At 41.7% G+C, this 26,481-nt stretch overlaps 1 protein-coding gene across 1 annotated transcript; it reads left to right on the plus strand.

Moving 5' to 3' along the window:
• Positions 1 to 476: 476 nt before the first annotated feature.
• Positions 477 to 25,480, plus strand: EXOG (exo/endonuclease G; the record flags this gene model as incomplete). Its single annotated transcript, XM_080338737.1, has 6 exons — positions 477 to 624; positions 2,560 to 2,709; positions 6,931 to 7,070; positions 8,827 to 8,903; positions 11,751 to 11,865; positions 24,954 to 25,480. The coding sequence occupies 6 exons, from the start codon at positions 477 to 479 to the stop codon at positions 25,413 to 25,415; spliced, it is 1,092 nt and encodes a 363-aa protein (XP_080194863.1). The 3' UTR covers positions 25,416 to 25,480.
• Positions 25,481 to 26,481: the final 1,001 nt, after the last annotated feature.

The raw sequence follows: 26,481 nt of genomic DNA on the forward strand, positions 1-26,481 counted from the left end.
GGGGTGTCCTGTGCAGGGACAGGAGTTGGACTCCATGATCCGTGTGGGTCCATGCCAACTCAGGACATTCTGTTATACTAATGTGAACGTTAACAGACACTTGTGAGGGAAAAATAGTAATAATGGGGCTGGTGTTTTTCCTGACAAAAAGCCTGATGTCAAATAACCAACCGGTGACTAAACCCAACCCCGCATCTTCCTCTGGCGCCATTTCCCCCCGGCCTCACTGGCTGGGGACCAGTTTAGCCACCCCTCTCCGGGGGGATCCCTGCAGTCCCGCTGAGGGCCAGCCCGCCGCCTTCTCGCTCCCTTCTTCGCAGCTCTCGGGCAAATCCCCCCTCGCTCGTTCCTCCCCTGTCCTTCCTCCACCGCGCTGAGGCGATGCCGCCATGGCGGGCGGGCCGGGAGGGGGCGCTGGCGGGGCAGCGCGGCTCCGCGGATCCTCCCCGGCCCGGCCCGGCCCGGCCCTGCCCGCCATGGCGGCCTTTCCCCGCCACCGCCGCTTCCTCGGCGGTTTCGTCTGCGGGGCCGCGGCGGGCGCTGCCGCGTCGTGCTGGGCTGCGTGGCGGCTCCTCCGCAGCCAGAGCCAGTCGGAGCCGGGCCCCGGGCGGGCCCTGCAGGAGGGTAAGAGCGGCGGCCGGGACGCGGCGGGCCCGTGGCGGGTGGGGGAGCGGCGGCGGGAATGGCGGCCCCGAACTGCCCCAGCCCCTCTCTCCTCTCAGAGCAGAGTCCAGCGCAGAGCAATGAAGATGATGAAGGGAGTGGAGCGTCTCACTTATGGGGGAGCTGGGGCTCTTTAGCTTGGAGAAGGAGACTGAGGGGTGACCACATTAATGTTTATAAATATGTAAAGGGTGAGTGTCAGGAGGATGGAGCCAGGCTCTTCTCAGTGACAACCAATGGTAGGACAAGGGGCAAGGGGTTCAAACTGGAACACAGGAGGTTCCACTTAAATTTGAGAAGAAACTTCTTCTCAGTGAGGGTGGCAGAGCCTGGCCCAGGCTGCCCAGGGGGATTGTGGAGTCTCCTTCTCTGCAGACATTCAAACTCCCCTGGACACCTTCCTGTGTAACCTCATCTGGGCGTTCCTGCTCCATGGGGGGATTGCACTGGATGAGCTTTCCAGGTCCCTTCCAGTCCCTGACATTCTATTATTCTCCCCACCGCGTCCACCCTGGGCTGCCCAAAGCACGGAGGGCGGGGAGTTTCCTGGGTACCTGCCCCATGCTGAGGGTGGTGCAGTTATTTGGGGATGCTGGGCTGTGACTTGCATTAACGGGGGTGGGTCTGGTGGGGTTGCAAGGTGTGGGGAAGGGGCTGTTGGAGGGCACCAGGGCCTGGTGGGAATGAGCAGTTTTCTGTGCAACCTGAAGGCTTTAAAAGGTACTGAAGTGTTAGAAAGCACAGGAAGAGGGGCTCCGAAAACTTGAGTTGCTCTTGAACAGATGGCTGGAGGACGAGGAAGTCAGTAAGACATGTGTAAATATTCCTCCATGAGAGAAAACTGTTCTTTGGAAAAAACAAACAAGCAAAAAAATCTCAAAGTGAAGATTTCATTCATTCAGCAGAGTGTAAGTGTTCCTGGTGAGGGCAGGACAGGACTCACGCTTGTGCTCAACTCAGACATGACAGTTTGTGAGGAAGAGTTCGATTTCCAGCTCTGAAGGGTGAAATGTGTTTCTCTCCTGTGTCCGTAACAACTTGTTGCCTGATTTAGAGTCATAGAATCATTTTGGTTGGAAGAGACCCTCAGGATCATCAAATCCAACCATAACCTAATGCTGGCACTAAACCATGTCCCTAAGAACCTTGTCTAAATGCCTTTTAATCCCCTCCAGGGATGGTGACTCCACCACTGCCCTGGGCAGCCTGTTCCAATGCCCAGCAATGCTTTCTGTTAAGAATTTTTTCCTAATATCCAATGTAAACCTCCCCTGGCACAACTTGAGACCATTTCTTCTTGTCCTATCACTTGTTACTTGGGAGAAGAGACCAACCCCCTCCATGCTCCAAGCTCCTTTCAGGCAGTTCAGAGATCAGAAGGTCTCCCCTCAGCTCCTGTTCTCCAGGCTGAACTCCCCAGGTCCCTCAACTGCTTCTCATCACACTTGTGCTCCAGCCCCTCACCAGCTTTGTCACCTCCTCTGCACTGTCTCTAGTACCTCAATGTCCTTATGATGAGAGGCCCAAAACTGAACACAGGATTCAAGGTGAGGCACAATCACTTCTCTAGTCCTACTTCCTTTGTCCCTGAATATCTGATAGCTTTTCTTCTGAAGGCCAGCCCAGAGCAATTACCAGGTAGATGTGTGTAGGCATTAAAGTAGAGGAGTTAGGCCTGGACCTGAGATTTTCATGTGAGGGCATGATGAAAAGCACATCTCTTTTGGTAGAAGGGAGTTTCACTGGAATACTCTCTTAATATCCTTTTAGGTTTTAATTGTGGCAGTAACCTCAAGTAGTTCCCTATGCAGTATGTTTATATCCACGGAGGTGCTTTTCTTACAGTGTTGTTTCTGATCATGTTTCATATTTGGATGGCTTTCTTTTTCTTCTCAGAACCAGTGGAAGAGTCTCTGCTGGAAAAATATGGATTCCCTGAAGCTGGAACAGAGACCAGATGTTACACAAATCATGCACTGTCTTATGACCAAGCAAAACGGGTGCCTCGGTGGGTGATTGAACATATTTCGAAACAGAAGACACTGGGTATGTATGTATTTATTTTTTACATTTATAGCACCCAGAGTCAGCCTTGCAGTTCACAGAAAGTGGACGCAGGAGCAGGCAGGGAGTAAAAATCCTGTAGTGATCTCTAGGTATGGATTTTTCCACCCATTCACAATCTCACTGGAGGCAGCAGGCCTCTGGCTGTTGTCAGCTTCGTGACAGTATTAAGGCTGATGTTGCCAGTGATTTAAAAGAGATGTGTCACACCAGGTTGGCAGCCTCTTCAGTATTCTTTCTGGTTTTGGGACTAGTCTGATATTGAATGTACAAAGTCCTGAAGCCTGCAAGACACACTTGGCCCATGGGTTGAGTATGAAAGGGAATAATGAAGAAAAACTAGAGCTACCTTCCGGGAGAAATTTCTATTATGGATTTATGAAACAGTCTGTAAGCACCAGATAAATACAGTTGTGTGAGTGTAAACACACTAAGTCGTGCTGTGGCAGGGAAGCCTAATTTAGCTCTTTTAAACATGAATGGAGAGAAGATGAAAAATGGAAAAAAATGAAACTTTTCTTTCCTGATTCAGACCTGCAAAGTTCAATGTTACTGCTTGAGCAGTTCCGTGGTGCAATTTATGTCGGTTGAGGTACTGCCCCATATGTGTGAATGCTTGTGGAGTCAATGCCTTTAGTGGCCAGACTGTTTTATCCACAGCTCTTAAAGAGGTTTCCTCAGAAGGGGAAGAAAAGATGAATGTCCATTTGTGAGATAAAAATGGAGCAAAGGGCATGAACAGTTGTAAGTGTTTAAAGCTAGAGAGGGCATTACCTGCTCACTGCAGCCATTACTTACTTCGATGCAGTTCTGTTGTATTTTCTGATGTGCATTATCTAATACTGTCTCCCCTGCTTTTTATGCAAGACAGAGGCTCAGTGATTTTTTGCTGTCAGTGGTGAATGAAATATGAGTGGTATACAGTCATTGTAAATTAAGTTTATAGCATTAATTCGGTTTTTATAAGGCAAGTTATTAGTAATGGAGGTAACTGTATAATTGTAAAATGTTTTATGAACGCAGTAGCCCTCTAAATATATCTTAATCACTGTCTTCAAATTACCTTTCAAAATTAAAAGCGTGATCCTGAAAATATTTATAACCAACCCCTAAGTAGCATCATTGATTCCACTTCTTTCTGAGAAGGAAGCAGTAATTCCAGGTTTACTTTCAAGTGGGCCTTAACAGCGGAATTGTTAAAATGTTTTCAGAACGGTCAGATACAACTAACATGCAAGTTGAAATTAAGCATTTGAGGCATTTGGCTCTGATTAATGTCTGATAGCTACTCTAATTAAGATTTGAGGCAGAGCTGTATTGTTTGGTGAAGGTCATAAAAACCTTCCATGTCCTGGAGTCTTGAAAGGACATGATGTAAAAAAATGTATTTTACTGATAAGTAAGAATGTAAATGTTTAAAAACCATGGTGGAAATAAATTAGCTTTACATGTAAATGAGATGTACAAAACTGGTTACAGAAGAAAATAGCCTTTTTTATCAAACAGTGAACAGAGAATAAATGAGGATATAGTTTTCCGTTTTTCAGATTCAGTTGATAATTACAGTTTGTCTTACATACTGAGATGAAATATGATTTTTTTAAATACGAATTGTGCTGTTTTACACACTGCTAAACTTGTCAGTGTTGCTTCCTAAGCATCAGTCCTGTGTAAAAGTATCATGTCACCTGCTTTATCAAAGAAGAAAAGAGAAGTGCAGCTCCTTCCTTTTACCTATGCTGCATAAAGGTGCTCTGACCACCTCTCTGTTTTGACATCACTTCCATAGACATATGCACAGATGGTCAGCAAAGAAAAGGAAATTGCTTACAGGCACTGGTTTCCAAGAGATGCGTTCTGCATATGGATGCTCATTTTCCACCCCTTCACTTCTTTGTGGTCCTTGGGTGTCATAGAATAATTTAAGTTGGAAGAGACCCTCAGGATCATAGAGTCCAACCATAACCTAATCTAACTCTAGCACTAAACCCTGTCCCTAAGAACCTTGTCTAAACGCCTTTTAAACCCCTCCAGGGATGGTGAGTCCACCGCTGCCCTGAACAGCCTGTTCCAATGCCTGACAACCCTTTCCGTGAAGAATTTTTCCCAATATCCAATTTAAATGTCCCCTGACACAACTTGAGGCCATTTCCTCTCATCCTATCGCTTGTTACCTGGGAGAGGAGACCAACCCCCTCCATGCTCCAACTTCCTTTCAGACAGTTGCAGAAAGGGAGAAGGTCTCCCCTCAGCTCCTGTTCTCCAGGCTGAACATCCCTAGTTCCCACTGCTGCTCCTCATCAGGCTTGTGCTCCAGGCCCCTCACCAGCTTTATCGCCTCCTCTGCACTCTCTCCAGTATTTCAATGTCCCTTTTATGATGAGGGGCCCAAAACTGACCCCAGGATTCGAGGTTTGGCCTCACCAGTGCCCAGCACAGGGGGACGGTCACGGACTGGTCCTACTGGCCACACTATTACTGCCACAAGCCAGGATGCTGTTGGCCTTTTTGGCCACCTGGGCACACGCTGGCTCATGTTCAGTCACTGTCAATCAATGTCCACAGATCCCTTCCCCCCAGTCACTTTCCAGCCACTCTTCCCCGAGCCTGTAGCATTCATGGAGTTGCTGTGACCCAAGTGCAGGACCTTCCACTTGGCCTTGTTAAACCTCATACAATTGGCCTCAGCCCAACGATCCAGCACATCCAGATGCCTCTGTAGAGCCCTCCTGCCCTCCAGCAGATCAACACTCCCACCGAATTTGGTGTAATCTGTAAATTTACTGAGGGTATTCTCAATCCCCTCATCCAGATCATTGATAAAGATGTTCTTGGGTTCTTCAGAGAACTGCCAAGTGGGGAGCGTGTACCACGCTTTGTCCTCAGTACGGAGCACGAGGAAGCTCATTGATAATATTGACATGACAAAAAAGCCAGAGTGTGTGCAGTTTGTGTGTGTGTGCACAGTCAGCTATAGAAAAAAGAATAATTTTAACAACTAGCAGTGATCACTGTTGAAAATTGCCCCTCACATTGTGTAAGTGCTTTATAAAGTGCCAAGTTTGAGGAAAATTCTCTCTGTTGTTTATAAGTCCTGATTCATGCTTAAATGAAAAGAGACTATAAATGGTCCTGTGTATTGCATCTGTGAAATTATACCTAAGATGACACCCTGAATTTTACAAAGAAAATTCAGTATGCCTTAGATACTTGGAATTATATTGTCATTTGTGAAAAACATAATGTGGACAACAATGATGGTGCCCTAAGCCAGTTATTCTCCAGCTCTGTTGACCGATTGCACAGGCACAGCTGAGTCAGCCTCTGCTGCTTTTCTGGAGCACTTTTCTTACTTACGGATGGTTTTGGGTTCCAGGCCATTCCCTAAGTAAGATGATACTTTATTGGAGGTTGTGAGTGCCAGAATAATTCATGCAAGTCTCTTCTGGCCATCACTTTTCCAAGGAAGTGATCTTGGTTTGGGATTAAGTAGTCTCAAAGTTGCAGCCCACTCAGAATATCCTCTTTTCCAAGGGGTTTACTGGAACTTTACACAGTGCAAGGAAGGAAATATAGGTGTACAGCCAGTAAATCTGAGAAGAAGTCAGTCTCCCCAGCAAAGACAGCTGCTTGGAGTGGGCTCTGCAACAGTTAAGTTCGCTTCCCCCACAACCCACCCCTCAAAAAGTTTTTGTCTTTCACAAGGTTTCGACTTAGTAATTTTCGTGCGTAATTCCCAAATGTCTGGAAAGACTGCAGGGGAATCTTGGAAAGGAAAAGGAAAGCTCTGCACTTCTTTCTTGAAGAAAAATTGTAATGGATCAAACATAAAAATGGAACTGCAGCTGGTGAAGTTTTGTATATCTTCGTTGTCCTAAAAAGTGAATCTGCACTGTTTCATGTCTTTAGCAATCTTGCCTTTAATATTGATCTGTGTTTATGATAGGGCTATTTTTTTCTTTTTTCTCTGTAACATAGTAAGCATGTTACAACTTTTAATATATAGTGGGAATTAATTTAGGACTGAAGCACAGATATTTAAGTTGAATTCTTCTCTTGTATAGTTGAGAAAAACACTCAATTTAGATTAAGGTGTTGAATCCTTAAGCATGGGTCATTTGGCAAGATGTGACAGAACCAGTTCTTTTTTTCTTGTCATGACGGTTTAACAATAACCTGACAATTTAGTGTGTTATTCTTTAGGCAATGCAGACCGAAGACACTGTAAATTCCGACCAGATCCTAACATCCCTCTGATGTTTAGTGCTGTCAATGAAGACTACCTTGGGAGCGGATGGTCACGAGGACACATGGCACCAGCGGGAGATAACAAATTTTCAACAGTAGGATTTTTTTCTTTCTTTTTAATTTATGTTTATCAGTCGGAAAGGGTCAGAAGACCCTTGAAGTAATGTGTAATGTTCCTTTTGCAGTTTTGAGATGGAACGTGGTCTCTTTATTGACTCGGAGTGACAAGGTCTGTTCCTGACTGAGCACTGTAGGATGCTCTCACAGTCTGCTTCAGGCATCTAAATGAGGCGCATCCCCTGCTGACATACCTCTCTTCATTACATCACACCTATATTAACTTGTTTGGCAGAGATGGTGTGAGTATATCTTGTACTGTACAGCGTTAAGGAAGTCTTCTCAACCTCTTGTATGTCACATTGTCTGCCTGTGAAATGAAGATTATAACCTTCACCAAACAAACCCTGAAAGTGTGTTCTGAAGCTCAGTGAAAGGGAGACAGGGAACGATGACTTCATTCTGGCTGACGGGTGCTGAGATGTTTAAGGCTAGATTGGGCAAAGCAAAGATGCTGTTAAGTAGTGTTCTGTATTGGCAAGGGGATTGCCTGGATGATTTAAAAGGCTTTTTCCTTTCTGGCAAGGCGTATGAGGTAAATTAGAACCTTCTTTTGCCATAGTTCTTTCAGTCTATAAAATGTCTTCACCTGCCATTTATTTGAGCTGTAAGAAAAGCACACCCTAATGCCTTGGCTGACTAACAAAGCAGCCTTGGATTTATTGGATCCTCTTGTGAAATGTGCCTAATGCAGCAATTTGTCAATTAAGAAGCAGTTAGAATTTGTGTTTCTGCCAGGCAGAATAGAATGCAGTGAGGCAGAGTGACAGCGCAGTGGCATGTGGTGGTTGAAAGAACAAGTCATTTTATTTCTACTAGAAGTGTCTTGGTGGTTATTTATTTGTGAGATTTGGGGGTCTTTTTCTAGTGAACTGTATGTGTGCAGAGAGATCCTGGACCGTGCTTGAAATGCAATGAGATGATACAATCTTTCCAATACAGGATTCGAAAAATGTAATTTCACAGTTTAATTAGTGCAGGTAGTATTTGCTCATTATCCTAAGGAGTTCTATCAGCCTCTTCACTTTGAAGAAGTAGTATGTGAAAAATATTGGTAATACAGGACTTACGAAGATTCTGGGTTAAGACCTTGGAAATGTTTTCTCCTCTATTTCCCTGCATAGATGTAGTTTTTTAGCACCAGGTCCTTCGCATCTGGAGATACATATGCGGGCTTCAGTTCAGAGGGGTTCATGGCACTTTTTAAAGATAAAATTAAGCAGATGCGTAAATGTTTGACCATTTGGATCTCACAAATCATTACATCACCTGCACATTATACATTTGTAAAATATTGATTAATATTTTCAGTAAAAACTTTTCTTGCAGTGGAAAGAAAAAGCTAATCATCAGGCAAATTAGGCAGTCAAATAAATGAAAAGCATGGGTGAAGGCATCCTTCCCATTCAAAAATAAGAGCAGCTATTAATAGTTGCATCCAAAAGCATTAAAAAACTGACACCAGGTGACATAGTAATTCGTGTGCCTCTAGAATTGGACATTCTCATGCTGTGTTTCTGTCAAAACAAAAATCGAAGGAGAGACATTCTGCACGGTTTGCACCTCATTATGCACCTCTTAATCCAAAGTAATTTTGTAGATGTTCTGATTTAGGCTTTATATGCTAATCTTAAGGTTAAACTAGAAGTGGATTCTGATCTATAAACTTCTAAAAATATGTTTTCAGCTTGTAGATGTTTCAGTTACACTATATTATTTTCATTTTGTATGCAGAGAGCTATGGCCGAAACGTTTTATCTGTCTAACATCGTGCCTCAGAATTATGAAAATAATGCTGGATTTTGGAACAGGTAAGAAATTTCTTGTAAGTAAACTAAGTGAAAAATATCAAGCAGTAGCACAAATCAAAACTGCTGTATTTATAAAGCTTCACATCAAAGTATTCTCAAACACTTTATAGACTATCTGTAGAGATCATAGCAACTTGCTCTGAAATGAAAGGCAGCTCAGTCCTCACAGTGCAAGAATAGTATAACGACTGCTTTAGTTCTGTATTCAATCAGTCTGTAGAGGACATTAGTTTAGAATAAATAAAATTACTTCTTCTGGCTGATATGGGTAAAAGGTACCAGGCTTAACGTGTTTTAAAGGAAAATTCAATAGAAGTAAGAAAAGAGTTTAGATCTTGCTTTAACATCTCTCCCTCAAAAACGTGCTTCCAGTGTGAGGCCATTCACATCTCTCTATGTGGACATTGGTTCACTTTGAATTGGGGAACTGAGCGCTCCCCACTGAGTCGTGACTGCTTCAGGTCTTGGATGTTTCTTCAAGTGCTGGTTTCCAAGGATCAGCCAGGCAGGTTCTCTGTCACTTGTGAACACTGGCTAGATGGGCTTTGAGGTAAAAATGAGTGGCTGATAAATTTACACTTTCTTCACATAGGGTTTTTATTCTTTCCTTCCTTTGAGCAGAGAAAAACATGAATAAAAGTAGCATTCATCCAGTGCTTCTTGCATAGGGCTTCCAGAATGCTGAGACTCAGAAACAGGAGGGGAAAATGATGTATTTCACAAGATTTGCTCAAGGGAAGGTTAGAAAAATTATGTACTAAACGTCTGTCAAAAATGCATCATCATTCAACCCAGGACTGCTTTCCAGTTTTACAAGAATGCCTATAAAATCATACGAAGCATTCAATAAGGTTATGCTGTTTTATAGACAAATGAAATACACTTAACATTTTAGAGATATTTTTTCTTTAATCATTTTAATGTCTCAACTATTTGAGCGTAAAATTTCCTTATACAAAAGCTAGGCATTTGTACCAATTTAAGGCTGGAAACCCTCTGTATTTCCCTTAAACAGGATCTCTGCCTAATCAGGAAATCACGGGGAGTATGTGAAAATTACCACTGGCACCATCGGCCCCACAATTTAAGCAGCTATTATCACTTTCTCCCAACCCCAGCACTCTATCCCCACGGTTTAAATCCGTGAACAAGATATTTATACCATCTGGTCTGTCAGTCTCTTGTTTAATCATAAATAGTTTTAAGGATACTATGTCTCTTGTGCGTTGTATCCCTTCCTGGCTTCAGTACTCTTTTCCTTTCTCTTTTTTCAATTGCTTGCTTCTTGAATTCTCTTTTGAGGAACAGGTAGGCAACAGAGTTGAGTCAGTTTAACAATCTCTTGCTTTTTGAAGTGGTATTCACCCTCCAGCCATGTGGTTTTGCTGCTTTCCCAGTTCCAGCTCTGGTAGTAGCCTGACTGCAGCCAGTCACTCCATCTGCTAACACAGTTAAACTGTTTTGCATTTTGTTTTGCTTGGTTATGTTTCTGCCAGCTTAGAAATTGGGATCAACTGGTGAGATGAGTGCAAGAACCAACACAGAAGATGGAGTAAGACTGTTGAGCTGGGGAAGACATGGGGAGCAGTAGGAAAGGGGAGAGCAGGACCGCGTCTTTCAGCAAGCTGTTAGATAGTAAGCTATCAGACTGGTTCAGTGCTGTGCTCTAACTGCACCTTAGTACTTATTCCTCCTTCTCTTCCCACCAACAGCAGGCTGCTTTCTTTCCTGATGTTTGTCATTTTCTGCCTTGTTTTGAGTGCGATTTCATGGTCACTGTAGTCCGATCTCTGTCCCTGTTTCCACCAAAAGCAGTTTGCTCCGTACCTGAATTTATTCCCACTCTTTCCATGTGCAAGGCGGTGTTTGTATTGTCGGGCTGTGAGACAGCCTGAGGAGCTGAGCTGCTTGGAAGCAGAGCTGATGACAACAGGAAAAAAATCAGGTTGTGGTCAATGCTTTGGCATATCACATGCAGCTCACTGTTACCAAAGAAAATTACGTGCTAATTCTGATTCGTTGGGCTCATTCTGGCTAATTCTGATTTGTGTAAGCTGATTTAACTCACTAACACAGCAAAAAATGGTTTGTCCGTTTGAGTGCAGCTGTATCTTTAGTAAAGTACCAATGGATATTCACAGCCTGTGATTCCTGTAACACTTGGGGTGTTAGATCAAAGACAGGCTATAATCTTTCGTTTTATGTGAAATAAGCATGATCCAGAAACCTTCTTATTTGGAGAAATATTATGCTGTAAACCGAATCAATTAGTTTAAAAAGCAATAATAACATTAGCATTTCTGGAGTTACTACTTTATTTTTAAACAGTTTTCTGTAAAAAAGAAACCAGTAGACTTAGTGGGAATGACACGTAGAAACTTTCTTAAGTACTTTGAGCTGTGGAAGAGCTGTCAGTTGCAGGACATTGATTCCTGGGGGAGGAACAAACAAGTCCAGTAATGTGGTAAATCTTTTTAAAGTAAGAATACCACAACCTGCTGTTTGAACCAAGTATTTTACTAATCCCAAGTAAGCATCAACAATATCTTTCTAGGGTCAAGTGTGAGAGTAAGTAGAGAACTCAGATTTTCAGGATAGGTGGTAAGACTATGGAAACCATTTTCAAATGTGTGTGATAACACGTGCCTATCTGTAAATAAGTGAACCTGGGACAAGTGGGAACTATGACTTGGGCTTCATTTTACCATCTTTGGCTTGTTAGTCAGTCACATGAGTTTGGAAATAAGTTCCTAAACTGTCAGTAGTTCATCTTGCCCTTCACAGTATGTTTCAAAGATTATTATGTTAAGTTTTGTCAGCTGACTTTATCTGACAAATATATTCCAGAATGGAAATGTATTGTCGGGAATTGACCGAGAGATTTGAGGATGTTTGGGTAGTTTCTGGACCTCTGACCTTGCCTCAAACAAATGATGATGGAAAGAAGAGTGTTACTTATCAGGTATGTTGTGTATGTTGCTGGGTTAACAGTGCAGTGGTGATACTCTATTTATTTGTTTAAAATTTAGATTGTAGCTTGATAAAACAGCTATCTTAGTACATGCAAAATGTCCAAAATGTCTAGTACTACTTGGTACAAGTTCAGGAGAGATGTTATATCTTTCCTACACATGAAAAAGTATCATTTTAAAACAATTTGTTTACAAAGAGAGATGTATTAAATGCCTAGTCACTGTCTGCAGTAAAGCTGTTTTCTGACTTCTATAATACATGACAGTAAGCAGAGAGTGGGTTTTGCTGATGTTTAGGTATCTATTCAGTCATGTATTGATACATTTTAGCAACGGTGCGATACAAAGGTAGTGTGAGTTTTGCAAAACTACATACCCATGCTCCATTAATTTCAAAAGCAGTTGTTTGCCGATATCCCATATACATCACAACTGAGATTCTGAGCATCCCAAAGTGAACTGAAAGGCTTCATTCCAGTTCAGTAGGTTTTAGGTGAATGTAGTGTTATCACTGGTCTGTGATACTGATACCCCGTGCTTTTGGTCCCCCGTTTTTATTGCCAGCTTAAAATACTCTGAAGATTTAGGATTGATCATGCACAGTCTCTAGAAACTGTCACTGATAGACAGATAGCAAAGGTTCTCAAGTTGAGAGATGAATTTGTTGCTTGTCCTGACTTACCCTCGGTAACCACGTGTTTACACATCTGTAGGATCTGAGCGTAGTAAGGCATCTGAGTAAGTATTACCTCCTGCCCCTGCTGTAATGAGATGTTATTGCTGTTTTCAGTTCCTAGATGAAAGCTAGCATAATGCAAATAATAAATGCTGTATTTTGTGCCTCTTGAAAAAACACTTTTCCTTGGAAGTAAGTACTCGGATCAACGGCAGCTTCAGCTCATGAGTGATTCAACTGTCCAAGCAGTCCTCTGAGGAGCAGTGAATGAGCTTGCTATAACAAACCCGTTTCAGAGGGATATGAGAGACACAAAAGAGAGAAATGTTCAGCTTTCAACACTGGCTTGTTTAGCGGTAAAATTTAGGCGCAATTTCTCCATTATAAATACACGGCTGATTTCCATTTGATTGAACGTGGAACTCAGTCATGATAGAATGTAGTTTTTCCTGCTTGCTTTTACCTTTTTACTTCTTTAAAAACTGTCCCTCATGTCCTCACCCACACATCTATAACCTTGACTGTGACAAAATCACAGCTTTGGTTTTGGGTTGTATTATTTTATTTTCCAGACAGTCAGATATGCTTAGGAAAATGTAGTAATAATAATTTATCTTTTTCGTGTTCAGTGAGAGTTCCAAACTTAAGCTCCCCCCACATCTTTGTGAGGAAGGTGACAACTGTGCTCGTTTTTGAGTGGATAAATAAGCCGTGGTTAAGGGATATGACCAACGCCACATAGAATCATAGATTCATTTCACTTGGAAAAGACCCTCAGGATCATCGAGTCCAACCATAACCTAACTCTAGCACTAAACCATGTCCCTGAGAACCTCATCTAAACACCTTTTAAACCCCTCCAGGGATGGTGACTCCACCACTGCCCTGGGCAGCCTGTTCCAATGCCTGACAGCCCTTTCTGGGAAGAATTTTTTCCTAATATCCAATCTAAACCTCTCCTGGCGTAACTTGAGGCCACTTCCTCTTGTCCTATCACATGCTACTTGGGAGGAGAGACCAACACAGATAAGTTTGAAAGCTGATAAAGCCAGCTTTAGACTGGGAGCGGTTCCTTGCCACCCAAAGGGACAGTGCTGACTTCGCTCTCGCCCATTATACTTTACAGTCCTCTCCCTCATCTGCCATTGTTGATGACTCTCAGATCATTCCACAAGATGTTTAACCATCCATACTGGACTCTTTATTTGCTTATTGGGTTTGTTTTCTACTGCTGTAGAAAGAAAGAGCAGCACACAGAGGAGTCCAGCGCTTACTGATGCCAGCGTGAGATGCATCTGAGAGCACACAGCTGGGAGCAGGAGGGAGATTTTTCCTTTAAACAGACTCGAGCTGAGTGTTTGGCTTATTATCATGCAGAATGGTACTGTCAGAGTTCTCCTGGCCTGCACACAGCTTGCTGGAATTTGCCTCCTTGTCACCGTCAGGATATTGCATTTAATTTTTTATCCCTAAATATGTATATTCATCTTACATAGCAAAGAATTAAAAATCTTGAGCTGACTTGAACATTTTATACCTGGGAATTATTTTCCAGGAAGCAGTTGAATCATTTATCAATTGCATTTATCGAGTGCTTCACTTTAATTTTGGTCATCTTTATTCTAGTTTTTCTCTAGAGAAAGTGTTTTCTTAGAAGAGGAAGCTTACATTTTCTGAAAAATTATTGTGGTTTTGAAATGTAAATTTTAGTATTCCACAGGTAAATATAAGAGCAGGCACTTCATCTTACTGACTTTATTCAAAACAACTTGATACCAGGATACAGTGATGGAATAATAGTGGCACATAATGTCCATGCTGCTTTGGTTCTTGTCTACTGCCAAGATGTCTTCATCATCTTTGGGTTCAATGACAACACTGGTCTTTTATGAATGTTTTATCAATTTTAGTCTTAATAGAAACTATGAAGTGAAGTTCAGCGTGAGATTGAAAATGGTAGGATGATGGTATTCATGTTTTCATTTCACCATTTGGACACATTAACAAATCCTTTACGCAGCTTCCTATGGTGAGATTTGTTATGTAAGTTAATTAGTATATAAGCTGTATTTAAGTACAGATAATGCTGTCTGCAAGTAGGAAGAGCAAAATGTTGATTTTGGGAGTTAGGTTTAAATATTAAATGATTTTATTTGGGTCTTCTTTGGTTACACTTCTAAGAGTAAAGAAATACAGGCTGAGAATTGGGTTGTTTTAGTTTCAAAATCTCTTTGTGGCACAAGTTGTCCTTTGAGGAAAGAAACTTCAGAGTGGAGCGGTGTGTTGGTTTTTTGTTGTTGCGGGTTTTTGTTTGTTTCCTTCTTGCATCAACACACTTAGAAGAGGGAACACAACCTGGCAAAGCACTGGAGAGAAGTTCTTTTCAAACAGATGCCTTGGATATAATTGCAGTCATTGCTGTTGATTTTAGTAGCCTGGATTCTGCCCCTAAACCAAGAACACTGAGAGTTGGCAGCTGAAGGAGATGAGAAGGTCCCTCTTAGCTGTGTTTCCGAGTGAACCCTGCTGGGTTTAAACAGGTGACTTAGAAATGAAAGGCTTTTAGTCCTCATTGTTTGGGCTTATAAAGCTGATGTGAGGAGGTGTCCGTTTTCTTTGTATGTGCTCTTTAAGGAGAAGTGCTGTAGTACACACAATAGTGCTGAAACTCACAACTGATCATCTGGCAACGTGACTTAAGGCCGAGCTTCTTTCTAATGTTTTTTTTCTCCTCTGAGACTAGAACTGTGGAAAAAAAGAAAACACAGTGGTACTACAGTGAATGTGTCTGCATTGATTTGTTTCCGATCCTCTATTCAATCTTAGTTTCCTTGTTTTTGGCTAAAGGAGTGGTGAAGTGTGTATCCGTGGCTTTACAGGCTGGTGTTTTTCTCATCAGACATCCAAAAAGGTTATTTTTAGATCACTATAGAAGAAAAACAGAGCATCAGTCATGGCATTGTTCCCAGTTTTGCTTGGACTCTGGTACCATTTGCTGTTTAATTCCAGAAAGGGAATTAACCTCGAACTCCTTAGATGCCAGCGTTGTTCTATCTGTTGGCTGAACTTGCTGTATCCTCAGATATGTTCTGTCATTTCATCTGTCTCCAGCAGAGGCTTTTACTGCAAAGAGTAGCTTGATGACTGTGCTTGGTATCTGAAAAACAGATTTTGAGAATATATGTAAAATAGAATGCCAACAGGAAAAATCTGTTCTGTGTCACTGGAGAGGCAGATGCAGGTTTTTCATCGGTGGCCAGATCAAATCAAAATGACATTGTCTTGTTTTATACATTAGTGTTCTCCACTGACTGTCACTTCAGTGATTTTCCTCTGTCAGCAGATTTGGAGTTCGAAATACAAATTTTGCAATAATTGTACTATGTCGTGCTCAGCGCTCCACCCTTCTTATTCGAAACGTCATTGTAGTAAATACTAATCTAAGAAGAATTGGCTATGCTAGGTGAACAGGAGTATAGTTTAGATACTGTTTTGTTTGTTGTTAGAAGACATTTACATGTACTTTTTTAGCAAAATTCTGCGTTCATACTGATACTGTGCCTGCTATTTCATTTTCAAAATTGAATGACTTAGCCAGAGATGCACAACAACTGTACCAGAAGATAAACTTACTTGTCACCTAGTTCTGTGGCAAGTCCCCGACAGCCAAATTGCACTTCTCAAATTTAAGATAGTACATTATGGTTTTCCCCAGTCAGCTTTCAGAAGCAGTAGAGGTTTTCTCCAAGCAAAGAGGCTACACGGCCAACTAAGGGATTTAGGTCTGTTATACAAGTCCCAGAAAACTTACGTGCGAAGGGCTAGACTGGTGTAAATGGCCAGAGCTCTGTCAGCCCTAAATTTAGATATGATGTACAAATGCAAATAATAGGTGGTGGGTTAAGACTGGAGGAGAAGAGACACCAAAGGTGCAGGATAGATTTATGGGGTTACTTTTATTTAGCCCTCTACCCATCCTGGAGGTTTTTTTTATTATAGGAAGAGCGGTGATAGAGACTTCAGTGGCTTCAGTGTTAAGTAACCTAAATGGCTTTTGTGGAAGTAGGAGTCTGTCATCATGTAAATACGGTATCATAATTCATATATACACCCCACGCTCTTTATTAAGGGGAAAAAAAAAGGGGGGGGGGTGTTTGTCTGTCTTTCAATTCCATAACTATGTATTTAGGCATGGCTCTTTTTTTTAACCATCTCTTCTTTTTTCCTTCTTCTTTCTCTCTTCCTTCCCTTTCCCTTTCCCTTTCCCTTTCCCTTTCCCTTTCCCTTTCCCTTTCCCTCTCCCTTTCCCTCTCCCTTTCCCTCTCCCTTTCCCTCTCCCTCTCCCTCTCCCCCTCCCTTTCCCTTTTCCTTCCTTCTTTCTTTCCCTTTCTTTCCCTTTCCCTTTTTCTCTCTCTCTTTCATTCTCTCTTTCTTTTTTAAGATTGCCAAGTGATTTGGCAGTAGCAATCAGACCAGCCATAACAAATTACATTTTCCTGAAATACATACATTTGCATTTTGGAATGCTTGGCTCTACAGTGTTATTGCAGATTGTTACTACGACCTTATCTGTAGTATTTTCTATTTTCTGCATCGCTAGGTCTGCCTTCATACCCCTCAGTTCTTTTCAATGCCATTTGACAGAATTCTCTCAAATATTGAGGAAAAAACACTATCAGCAGAATCGGTGCTGTCTAACACAAACGTGCAAGGAACTGGAGTGAAAGCAGTTAATGCTGTCACAATGATTAAGTAAATAAAATTGTACAGATAGCAAAGAGAATTTTTATACTGCCCAAAAGTCTGTTTCTATACAGAATTTAGTATCAAATTATAATAAAACTGTGGATTGTCAAACCTGGGGTCATATTGGCAGGAATGATATTATCTACAGTAAAGTATCTGATGGATCTGGTCAGTATAATTCCTCAAGTTACAGCTGAAACAAAACAAATCCCCATTCAGAGAAGGTTGCAGTCTTGTTTCGGATGGCAGGAATGATGTCCTTGATTTCTGTCCATCAAGAAACATGATGGAAATCTTCATTTTTTTATTGCCAGATGTAGACGGAAGTACTGTTACATAAAGAGTTGTACGTATGCTTGTTTTCAGTCAGTTCTGGGTTGCAGTATCTGTTAGTTCTACACTCTGGTTATTACAGAAAGTGAAGAAATGGTGACTGGACCATAGAGGGAATTTCTGGAGCTATCATGGTGTATTTGATGGTGGTGCCCTCTGATGCAAGGACTCTTCAGTGTGTGCTGGCAGTTAAGGTGTGATCAAGGGTGATTCTGTTTAGCAGGTTCTAAGAGAATCTCAGATAATTGCCAGTGCAGAGCTGGCTCTCACTGATGAAAAGCCAGTCTAGTCCCTTCTGCTAATTCTATCCATGGTTGATTTCATTTTCTAGTCACTAGGTGGCAAAATACTACTTCTAGATTCATGAGCCCTTTCTTCCAAAAAGTATTCCTACCCTTTCAGAAGATAATTTTCTTACCACTCTGGGAAACTACAATTTGGGTGTAAAATGAAAATATGGTAACATTTGTGTATGTTTTAAAATTTCTAGTAGGATTAACACTCTGTTTTCTTCCAATTTCTTCTATTCTTTTGCTCTTATTCCTTTTCTCCTGTTTATGTAAGAATGGAGTTTTCTTTCTCATAAACTCCAAACTCTCATTTGTAGGGATGGCTTTACCCCGTATTTATGTGACTGCCACCATGAAGGTGACATTAGTTAATGCCATGTGTTTAAACTTAACCTAAATACCATTAGAAAATGTCTTCATTATTTGTTATGATATTTAAGCACTCCACAAATATTATCCAATTTGTCCTTTCTGCAATTTTAAAAACAATGACCAACCCAAAATCATGAGGAAAGCCAAGCTTAAGACAAATCCCCATCCGGTGACTTAGCTAATGAGACTGAATTTATCAAAGCTCACTGAGTTCTCTCTGTTTCAACTAATCATGTTGCCTCTGCACTTGTCTTTATCTGCCCTTGTGATCTCTTTAAGTTTGTATAACTGCTTACCAGCACTTTTATTGTTTTAGCAATATGTAAACATCTCTAAATGTCAGGAATTGCATACGTTTTAATGGCCTGTCCTCATGACAGCTGTCCAGGTTTAATTGGCCATGGAGGAGTATAACAAATGTATACACACTTGTGGAATGTCAATAACAATGTCAATAACAATAAAAAACCCAATAAACACTCCGCTGAAAATGACATTCTCATAATGTTGCATAATTAGGTGACACAAGTTCAGTCTTAGGGCTTCAGCCAGCACCAGATCACCAGAGAAAACAAGAGCAAAGCAAAAATGAAAGGAATAAGTGGCTGCAAAAAGTTCAGGCAATGGACATCTTTATGGTGAACTTATACAGAAAGCAAAGAGAAATAGTGTCTGAAATTTCACAATGCTTTCCCAAATGATGATGGGAAGTATATTTAATGCTATAAAAAGAAGGCTTTTAGCTTGAGTGCTTTTTTTCCTGTTTTGAGGCTGTTGAAAATTTGAAAGATTAAGCGAAATTTTATATGAATAGCAACATGAACATTTTCAAGGGATTACACAAAAATTTACCTTGTGGCGTGTGAAAGCATGTGGGACAGCAGTGATTTTTTCAGCAGAGCATTGTTCTATTTTCTTGCTTGTATTAGTGCATGGGTTTTTCTTTTAATCACAGATACTATTAAAAACTGTTGCTCTTTTCCAGCTGGGACAGATAGCTGTTTCAGACATCGATTGCTGAAAGATCATCTGCTGCCTGTGGATAGACCAGCACAAATCAAAGTCAACATCTGTGCACGGATAATCTTAACCCATTTTCTCTTCTGTTACAATAGGAGCATATGCTCTCTGCCTCTGTTCGGCATGCACAGAGAGAAATGGGGTGGTGCAGATCAGAGTAGTGATTCAGACTGCTGTACTTAGGTAGGAAAATCCTCTAGGTGGCAATAGGAAATGAATTGTTGAGTTTGTTTTTCCTACCTATTGCTCCTGGTGCAAACTTCACTTCTGCAGAATCATGTTTTACATCTTGTTGCTGAGCTCTGTGCTGGGGCAGCTACAGAAACATTCGTCTGCACTTTCTGTATCTACTCCCTTAAAAAGGTAAATTGTGGTATATTACAGAGCATAATGATGTAAATATTATTATGGCGTGCTCCAGATCTGCGTTTCCTTTTATAACAAATCATTAGGTCACACTGGCTGCCTAAATTATTGGTGATATAACCTTTGCGTAGTTTACCATAAAGATTAAGCTGCAGAAAAAAGTATATATTGTTTGTGATCCATATTTACCCTGTCAGAGAGTTCAGGCACCCTCGTTTTATAGTATTGTCCTCCAGCAGAATGAGCTGGGAATAGAACTTTAATGCCCTGTTTTGTGTAAGGAAGGGACATTTGTGAACTCGAGACTCTTGGCTGGCTGACGTGTTTTAGTCACTTTAACAGTGTCAGAACTGAGTGAAATAATTACAGTAGTAGTTTACTGCTGTTCAGAGAACTAGTATAAAACCTGAGCCCTACTTAAATTTATTTAAATCCTCAAAAGAGAGCTTCTGTGGAATTGAAACAGTATATAAATTACATGTATCTCCGTTGCCTGTGTAGAGTTGAGTTGGACTCGATGATCCTTGTGGGTTTTTTCCAACTCAGGACATTCTATGATAGGAACTACATTTCTCAAAAGACCAACCTTTCCTTCATTTTGAACTAGTATTCCCTTTACTTCTTCCCTTCCCTCCTTCTTAGGAGCATATACTATGCATAAATGTGCATTATTTTGCATAGACTATATATATTTGCATAATATTATATAAGCATGGGTTCAGTTTTCCCTCAACACTCACTTCAGGCGTTCGGCATTTCCATTTCGTACCTAACTATTCTGTGTGCAGCTCTATTCATTTCCCAGCAGTTCTATCCACCCACTCCGTCCTCCGACTCAGTCTCTGTTCCCTCTGCTCACTCAACGGGCATTCACCTGTTTGTTTTACGTATGCCACATATCCCTTAATTGGAGATACTCGTAGCAGCTCCATCTGTGTGTTCACCCTTCCTCTAGGCTTTTGTACAACAGAGGATGCTGGTAGATGTGTGGGAGGTGTTGAGAAAGGGAGCGAGCTGAGCTAAGGAGGACCTAGTATGTATACATTTATATAGACTGGGGAAAAAGTATGTGAAAAGGGCTGGAAAAGGCAGCACAGGCCATACAGCACAGGAACGCTGCAGGTCAGGAGGCTGGATAGTTGGGCAGGGTAAAATGTAATGAAATGTAACAAGGGCAAGTGTAGAGTCTTGCATCTGGGTAGGAACAACCCCAGGTTCCAGTATAAGTTGTGGAATGACCTGTTGGAGAGCAGCATAAGGGAAAGGGACCTGGGGGTCCTGGGGACAGCAGGATGACCAGGATGACCTGGGCCCTTGTGGCCAGGAAGGCAAAAGGTACCTGGGGTGTATTAGAAAGGGAGTGATTAGTAGGTTGAGAGAGGTTCTCCTGCCCCTCTACTCTGCCCTGGTGAGACCACAGCTGGAATATTGTGTCCAGTTCTGGGCCCCTCAGTTCCAGCAGGACAGGGAACTGCTGGAGAGAGTCCAGCGCAGGGCAACAAAGATGCTGAAGGGAGTGGAGCATCTCCCGTGTGAGGAAAGGCTGAGGGAGCTGGGGCTCTTTAGCTTGGAGAAGAGGAGACGGAGGGGTGACCTCATTAATGTTTATAAATATGTAAAGGATGAGTGTCAGGAGGATGGAGCCAGGCTCTTCTTGGTGACAACCAATGATAGGACAAGGGGCAATGGGTACAAACTGGAACACAGGAGGTTCCACTTAAGTATGAGAAGAAACTTCTCAGTGAGGGTGGCAGAGCCTGGCCCAGGCTGCCCAGGGAGGTTGTGGAGTCTCCTTCTCTGCAGATATTCAAACCCGCCTGGACACCTTCCTGTGTAACCTCATCTGGGTGTTCCTGCTCCGTGGGGGGATTGCGCTGGATGAGCTTTCCAGGTCCCTTCCAATCCCTGACATTCTGTGATTCTGTGATTGTTGGTACAAGGAGCATTTGGGGAATGCGGTTTAGTCTTGCTGCTGCCTTCTCTCAGGAGGTTACAGCAGCTTCAGTGTGCTGCACGCAGCTTCGTCTTTGTGGTTTAATGCGAGCTAGCGATACACCATGATCGCCGCTCGCTCCCTTCCTCTCCCCACCCCCGGTTTTGGGGAGAGAATCACAAGGGAAGGTAGAAACTTGGATTGAGATAAACATAGTTTAATAAAATAACAAAATAGTAATAGTCCACTAGTAAATATATAAATAAAGTAGAAATAGAATCTAAAATAAAAAATTCCTGACGACCTCCGTCTGCACCAAGGAGCCAGTCCCAGGAAACAGCACCTGGACCCAAAGCTGATTCCAGAGAGAGAAAAGAGGAAAAAGGCAGAAAGGCCCAGAGGCCTCTGCAAAACAGCAGGATGGCAAGTGGCCGAACTAAATGCGCTGAACAGAACTCCCCTGAACAGGTCTCCAGGAAAGGAGAGGAGAGAGAGGAGAGGAGAGGAGAGGAGAGGAGAGGAGAGGAGAGGAGAGGAGAGGAGAGGAGAGGAGAGGAGAGGAGAGGAGAGGAAAGGAGAGGAGAGGAGAGGAGAGGAGAGGAGGGGAGGGGAGAGGAGGAGGAGAATGCAAGAGAGACCGCAAATCCTGACTTTCCTTAAATACGAAGCATAACGCTAATGGAATGGAAAACTTATTGATCAGTTTGGATGTCAGTCAAGCTCTGCCCTGTCTATACACCCCTTCCTTGATGCCTCACTCCTGTGGGCAGAGCTCAGGGTGTCCTTGGCTCTCAGACTAGAGCATTTAAAAACATTAACTCTGTCCCGGGGTGTTATCTTCTTGTTCTCAAACCAAGTCCAAATAATGACCGTGCTAGCTGTGAAAAAGAAAGGTGTCTAACTGCATGAAGAAAATGAACCCATTTTCAGTCAAACCAGCACAGTCCTTCTCTTCCCCCCTGCCCTGGGAGGGTGCAGGGAGTGGGATCACCATGCAGACTCACTCCCAAAACATTTTATGTACTCCCCAGATTGCGTGCTACCTATCTCAGATAAGTTAAACTCCCTTTTAACCTACCAGATACATCAGCGTGTGAATGCATAGTTTTCAGTATATTTTAAAATTACCTGTGCATCAGTCAAGTTTGATTATTTATGTCGTCAACCCTGTATAACTCTGGTTTCACCCACACAGAATGCTAAATGCAAAGTGCTTTGACACTTGGTAGGCCTAATTTCCCTATCAAGACTTCTGTTGTTGAAAGGGAACGTAGATTTGGCTTATGGCATTTATTTAGCCCTTATCAGTTTCAATGACTGTTAGATGTTGAGGCAGAGCTTTATTTAGGAGAAGGTTGGTGGCATAAGCAAGATCATTTTTGTTAAAGGAAACAAAAGCTTAAACTACAGTGCAGCCATTAAATAGCCTAATTTTAGAGAAGGGGAGGAAAATATTCTGTAACGGAGTAAAGAAATCTAAGAGCACCTGTTTGCCAGAGACAGTAGTGATGTTACTACTACGTTATTGTGCAAAACAAGAATAAACTTCATTTATCAGAGGTTTCCCTTTCTCCTGAAGGTACTTTCTCTGGTTGTGGTCTAACCAGTAAGATTTAAAGACTGGTCACTTAAAAAACTGGCAACAGAGGTAGAAGACACTTCAAGAAAGAATTCATAACTGAGATTAGTTAACAGTTGGAACAGACTGAAGTGAACCTTGGTTCAGTAGCCACAGGCAAAGTTTAATTTTAAAAATGTATTTTCTTTTGCAGAAGTGCTGAATACTCTCAGAATGAAGTATACATAAGAAGTGTTTCTTTTCTGATTGAGTTATACTGAATGCATGAATGGACGAAGCATGTCTGAACTGAAATACTGCATTAGTTTGTAAAATACTTTCAGTTAATCTGATCAGTTGTGACAGTGAAATAAATATCTGCTTTCTCTGAAATTGTATTTTAACTGTACCTAACAAAAGCTGTTAAAAAATCAAAACAAGCAGTCTTTGTTTTGGCAAATATTGCAAATATTGGAAATACTACCAAATTACTGGATTTTCTGTATAAAACAAGATGCCTTTGTAGTTTTTGTAGGGCATCTGCATCTTTTTCTTCTGTTGCCATTAGAACAAAAGTACAAATTTTAGAAGGGTAGTTATACAGAAGGATTATGCAAAACTCAGATTTTCCATGTGTGAGCTTGGTACACTCTTCTGGCGTGGCAGATTCAGTTCAGTGATATTGAAGGGAAAAAAAAAGTATGCAGGCATGAGCATCACTTTTTGAATACTGGAGAGATTACATTTATCATCAGTAGGTATATTCCCTGATACAGTCTGCTCTATACATACGTGTGTGAGCTTTTAACTGATCTCACGTGAATTCAGGGTCCTGATCCTCCCCGCTTGGTGCTTCAGTTAAACTCCCAGATCCTGGTCTGGGTGCCACAGCAGGAAACCCAACATGGACAAGTTGAATCATAGTGCATTTATGGAAGAAATAGGTGCATTTTCTTCAGATAGACGTCTCTTCCAAAATACCGAGTCACCAAATGTACTTTTTTATATCCAGGTCTGCTCGAAAAAACACTTACTTAGGCAACATAGTTTTTAAATGCAACCTATGAAATAGATATAGAAAAAATGACTGACCAGCTTACGAGTTGATTTAAAATGGATATTAAAACCCACATGATTAGGAACTCTCAGGTCAAGAAGTTATTGTTACTGAAAACAGGTTTGCAAGTGTTAGTGGTGTGGTGCAGTATGAGCGAGAAGATCTGCCATCCCTTCAAACAACACTTGGAGATGTGCACGAGGATTAGGGAACTGGGGTCTTGGTTTGGTTCCAGTTTAGTTTCAGCTGTAACGAATTGCGTCTGCTTGGGAGGTTTGAGTTTCTTCTTCTACCAAAGCTCCTTGTTACAGATCTTTACAAATATTTAGGCAATTACTGACTAATCTTTTGAATTTAAGCCTGTTCTTAACACTATAATATTAAGTCGGTCCTGTCAAAGGAGAAAGGTAGAGAACCTTCTAGGAAAGGCTCTCACCAACAGTGGCTGAATAACCGTGCAATGAAGTGTTCTTTGCCCTGCTTTGCTTGTTTGAGAGAGAGATTCAGACATTAAATAACGAGTTCATTCCTGACCAGCTATATAAGGAGCTACAATGAAATGGTGCTTTCCAGCTCTGCTCCAAGTCTGATAACATTGCACATGATTTTGATGTGTAGTTACGTGCTGTGACTCCCTTTTAGAGGTAGTAGAATTAGTGTCACATATTTTTCCTGCCCCCCTCAACTGATAAGATCCGTTTCTGTAACATAACTTTATTTTTGACAGGTGATTGGAAAGGACGATGTAGCTGTGCCATCCCACCTCTACAAGGTGATCCTTGCCAGACGGAGTAGAACATCTACAGAGCCCTTGGTACTAGGGGCTTTTGTGGTGCCAAACGATCCCATCGGCTTCACTCACCAGCTGACCGAGTTCCAAGTGAATATTGAAGACCTGGAAAAAATGTCGGGTTTAGTTTTCTTCCCCCAGGTGGACAAAACCAAAGATGTGAAAAATATCTGTGAGGTGGATACCTGTAAACTGATGGGATTCAAGGAATTTACGCTGTACATCACTGCTCGAAAAGTGCAGAGTGCCCGTACGTTGCACCGCTTGGAGAAAGTCATGTCAGAGCTGAGGGAAGCAGGAATTGAGCCTGATGAATATCTTCTAAAGCTTCACAAGAAGAAGGAAGAAGAGTTAGTGCAGGAAAAACAAATAGCAGCTAGAGAGGGGAAAGCTGGCTGAGTACTTATTCAAGAAGATTTTTGGGGTTTTGTACTTGAAAAAAAGAGTCGAAGGCAAACAAAGACAAGGGCTCTATGAATTCTCCTTTTTTTAATTGTGAAAACAATAAAGAAACATTTGGAAGTTGTTGGGTTTGGAATAACGTTCATTCTCGTGTAACATGATGCACGCACGTGGTTTGCTGCAGTGTTTAGATGCGGGAAATGAAAATGAGCCCTTTCTGGCATGAATAGATTACAGGACCTCCAGAAAAGGCTTTGTGCTATTTTCCAAGCGAGACGTCAGACTTGGGCTTTGTATGGAATCCCTTCTAGGAATATTATAAAAATAGACAGTAGACACCTTGGGAGTGTAACTGGAACATGTTTAAATGTAATTCCGCCTGCAAATGACTTTCAGTATGATACCGTAGAAGCAATGGTACTTTTTGGGATTTTTAAAAATTAAATTACTTTAGAATTTTTTTTACTTAATCCTCTTTTATTAGAGACCTGTAAGACATCATCTGAATCCCTTACAGTCTTTCCTTAATTGTGTTAAACCACATTGTCTCACCTCTCCCGACCTTGTGTGCTTTGGATACTTTAGCATGTCAGTCGCTGTCAAGTGTTGTCATTTGAAACAGGCTTCTTCATTTCCTGTGTAATTCTGCAATTTGTTTTAAAAAATAACAATAGAAGCGGAGTTTACACAAGTTGCTACCAATGGAGATTGGGCCTTCATAAATTAATGTAAGTTTAATTTTTCACTTTCGCCACTAAGGTTGGGTAAACTTGTTTTCTTGCCTATTTTTTGTTCTGAGAGGTGAACACTGTGGTCGTCACTCACGGGCTTTTTGCCACGTGTCTTTAGTCTAGAAACTTCACAACAAAACTTCTACGTGACCACAGAAGATTGATTAAAAATGCATTTCCAGTTCTGTTTCAGGAGCAACTGAAGTTGCTCAGGTTTGCATCTGTTTGGGAGATTTAATGAAACTATGTTTTTCATTGCAATTGTACTTCATTTGTGTATCCATCTTCAATTTCAGACATAAGCTAGTGTGACTTCTCTGAGATTTTACATC

Source organism: Nesoenas mayeri, assembly GCF_963082525.1.
Source record: "Nesoenas mayeri genome assembly, chromosome: 2".
Classification (NCBI taxonomy): domain Eukaryota; kingdom Metazoa; phylum Chordata; class Aves; order Columbiformes; family Columbidae; genus Nesoenas; species Nesoenas mayeri.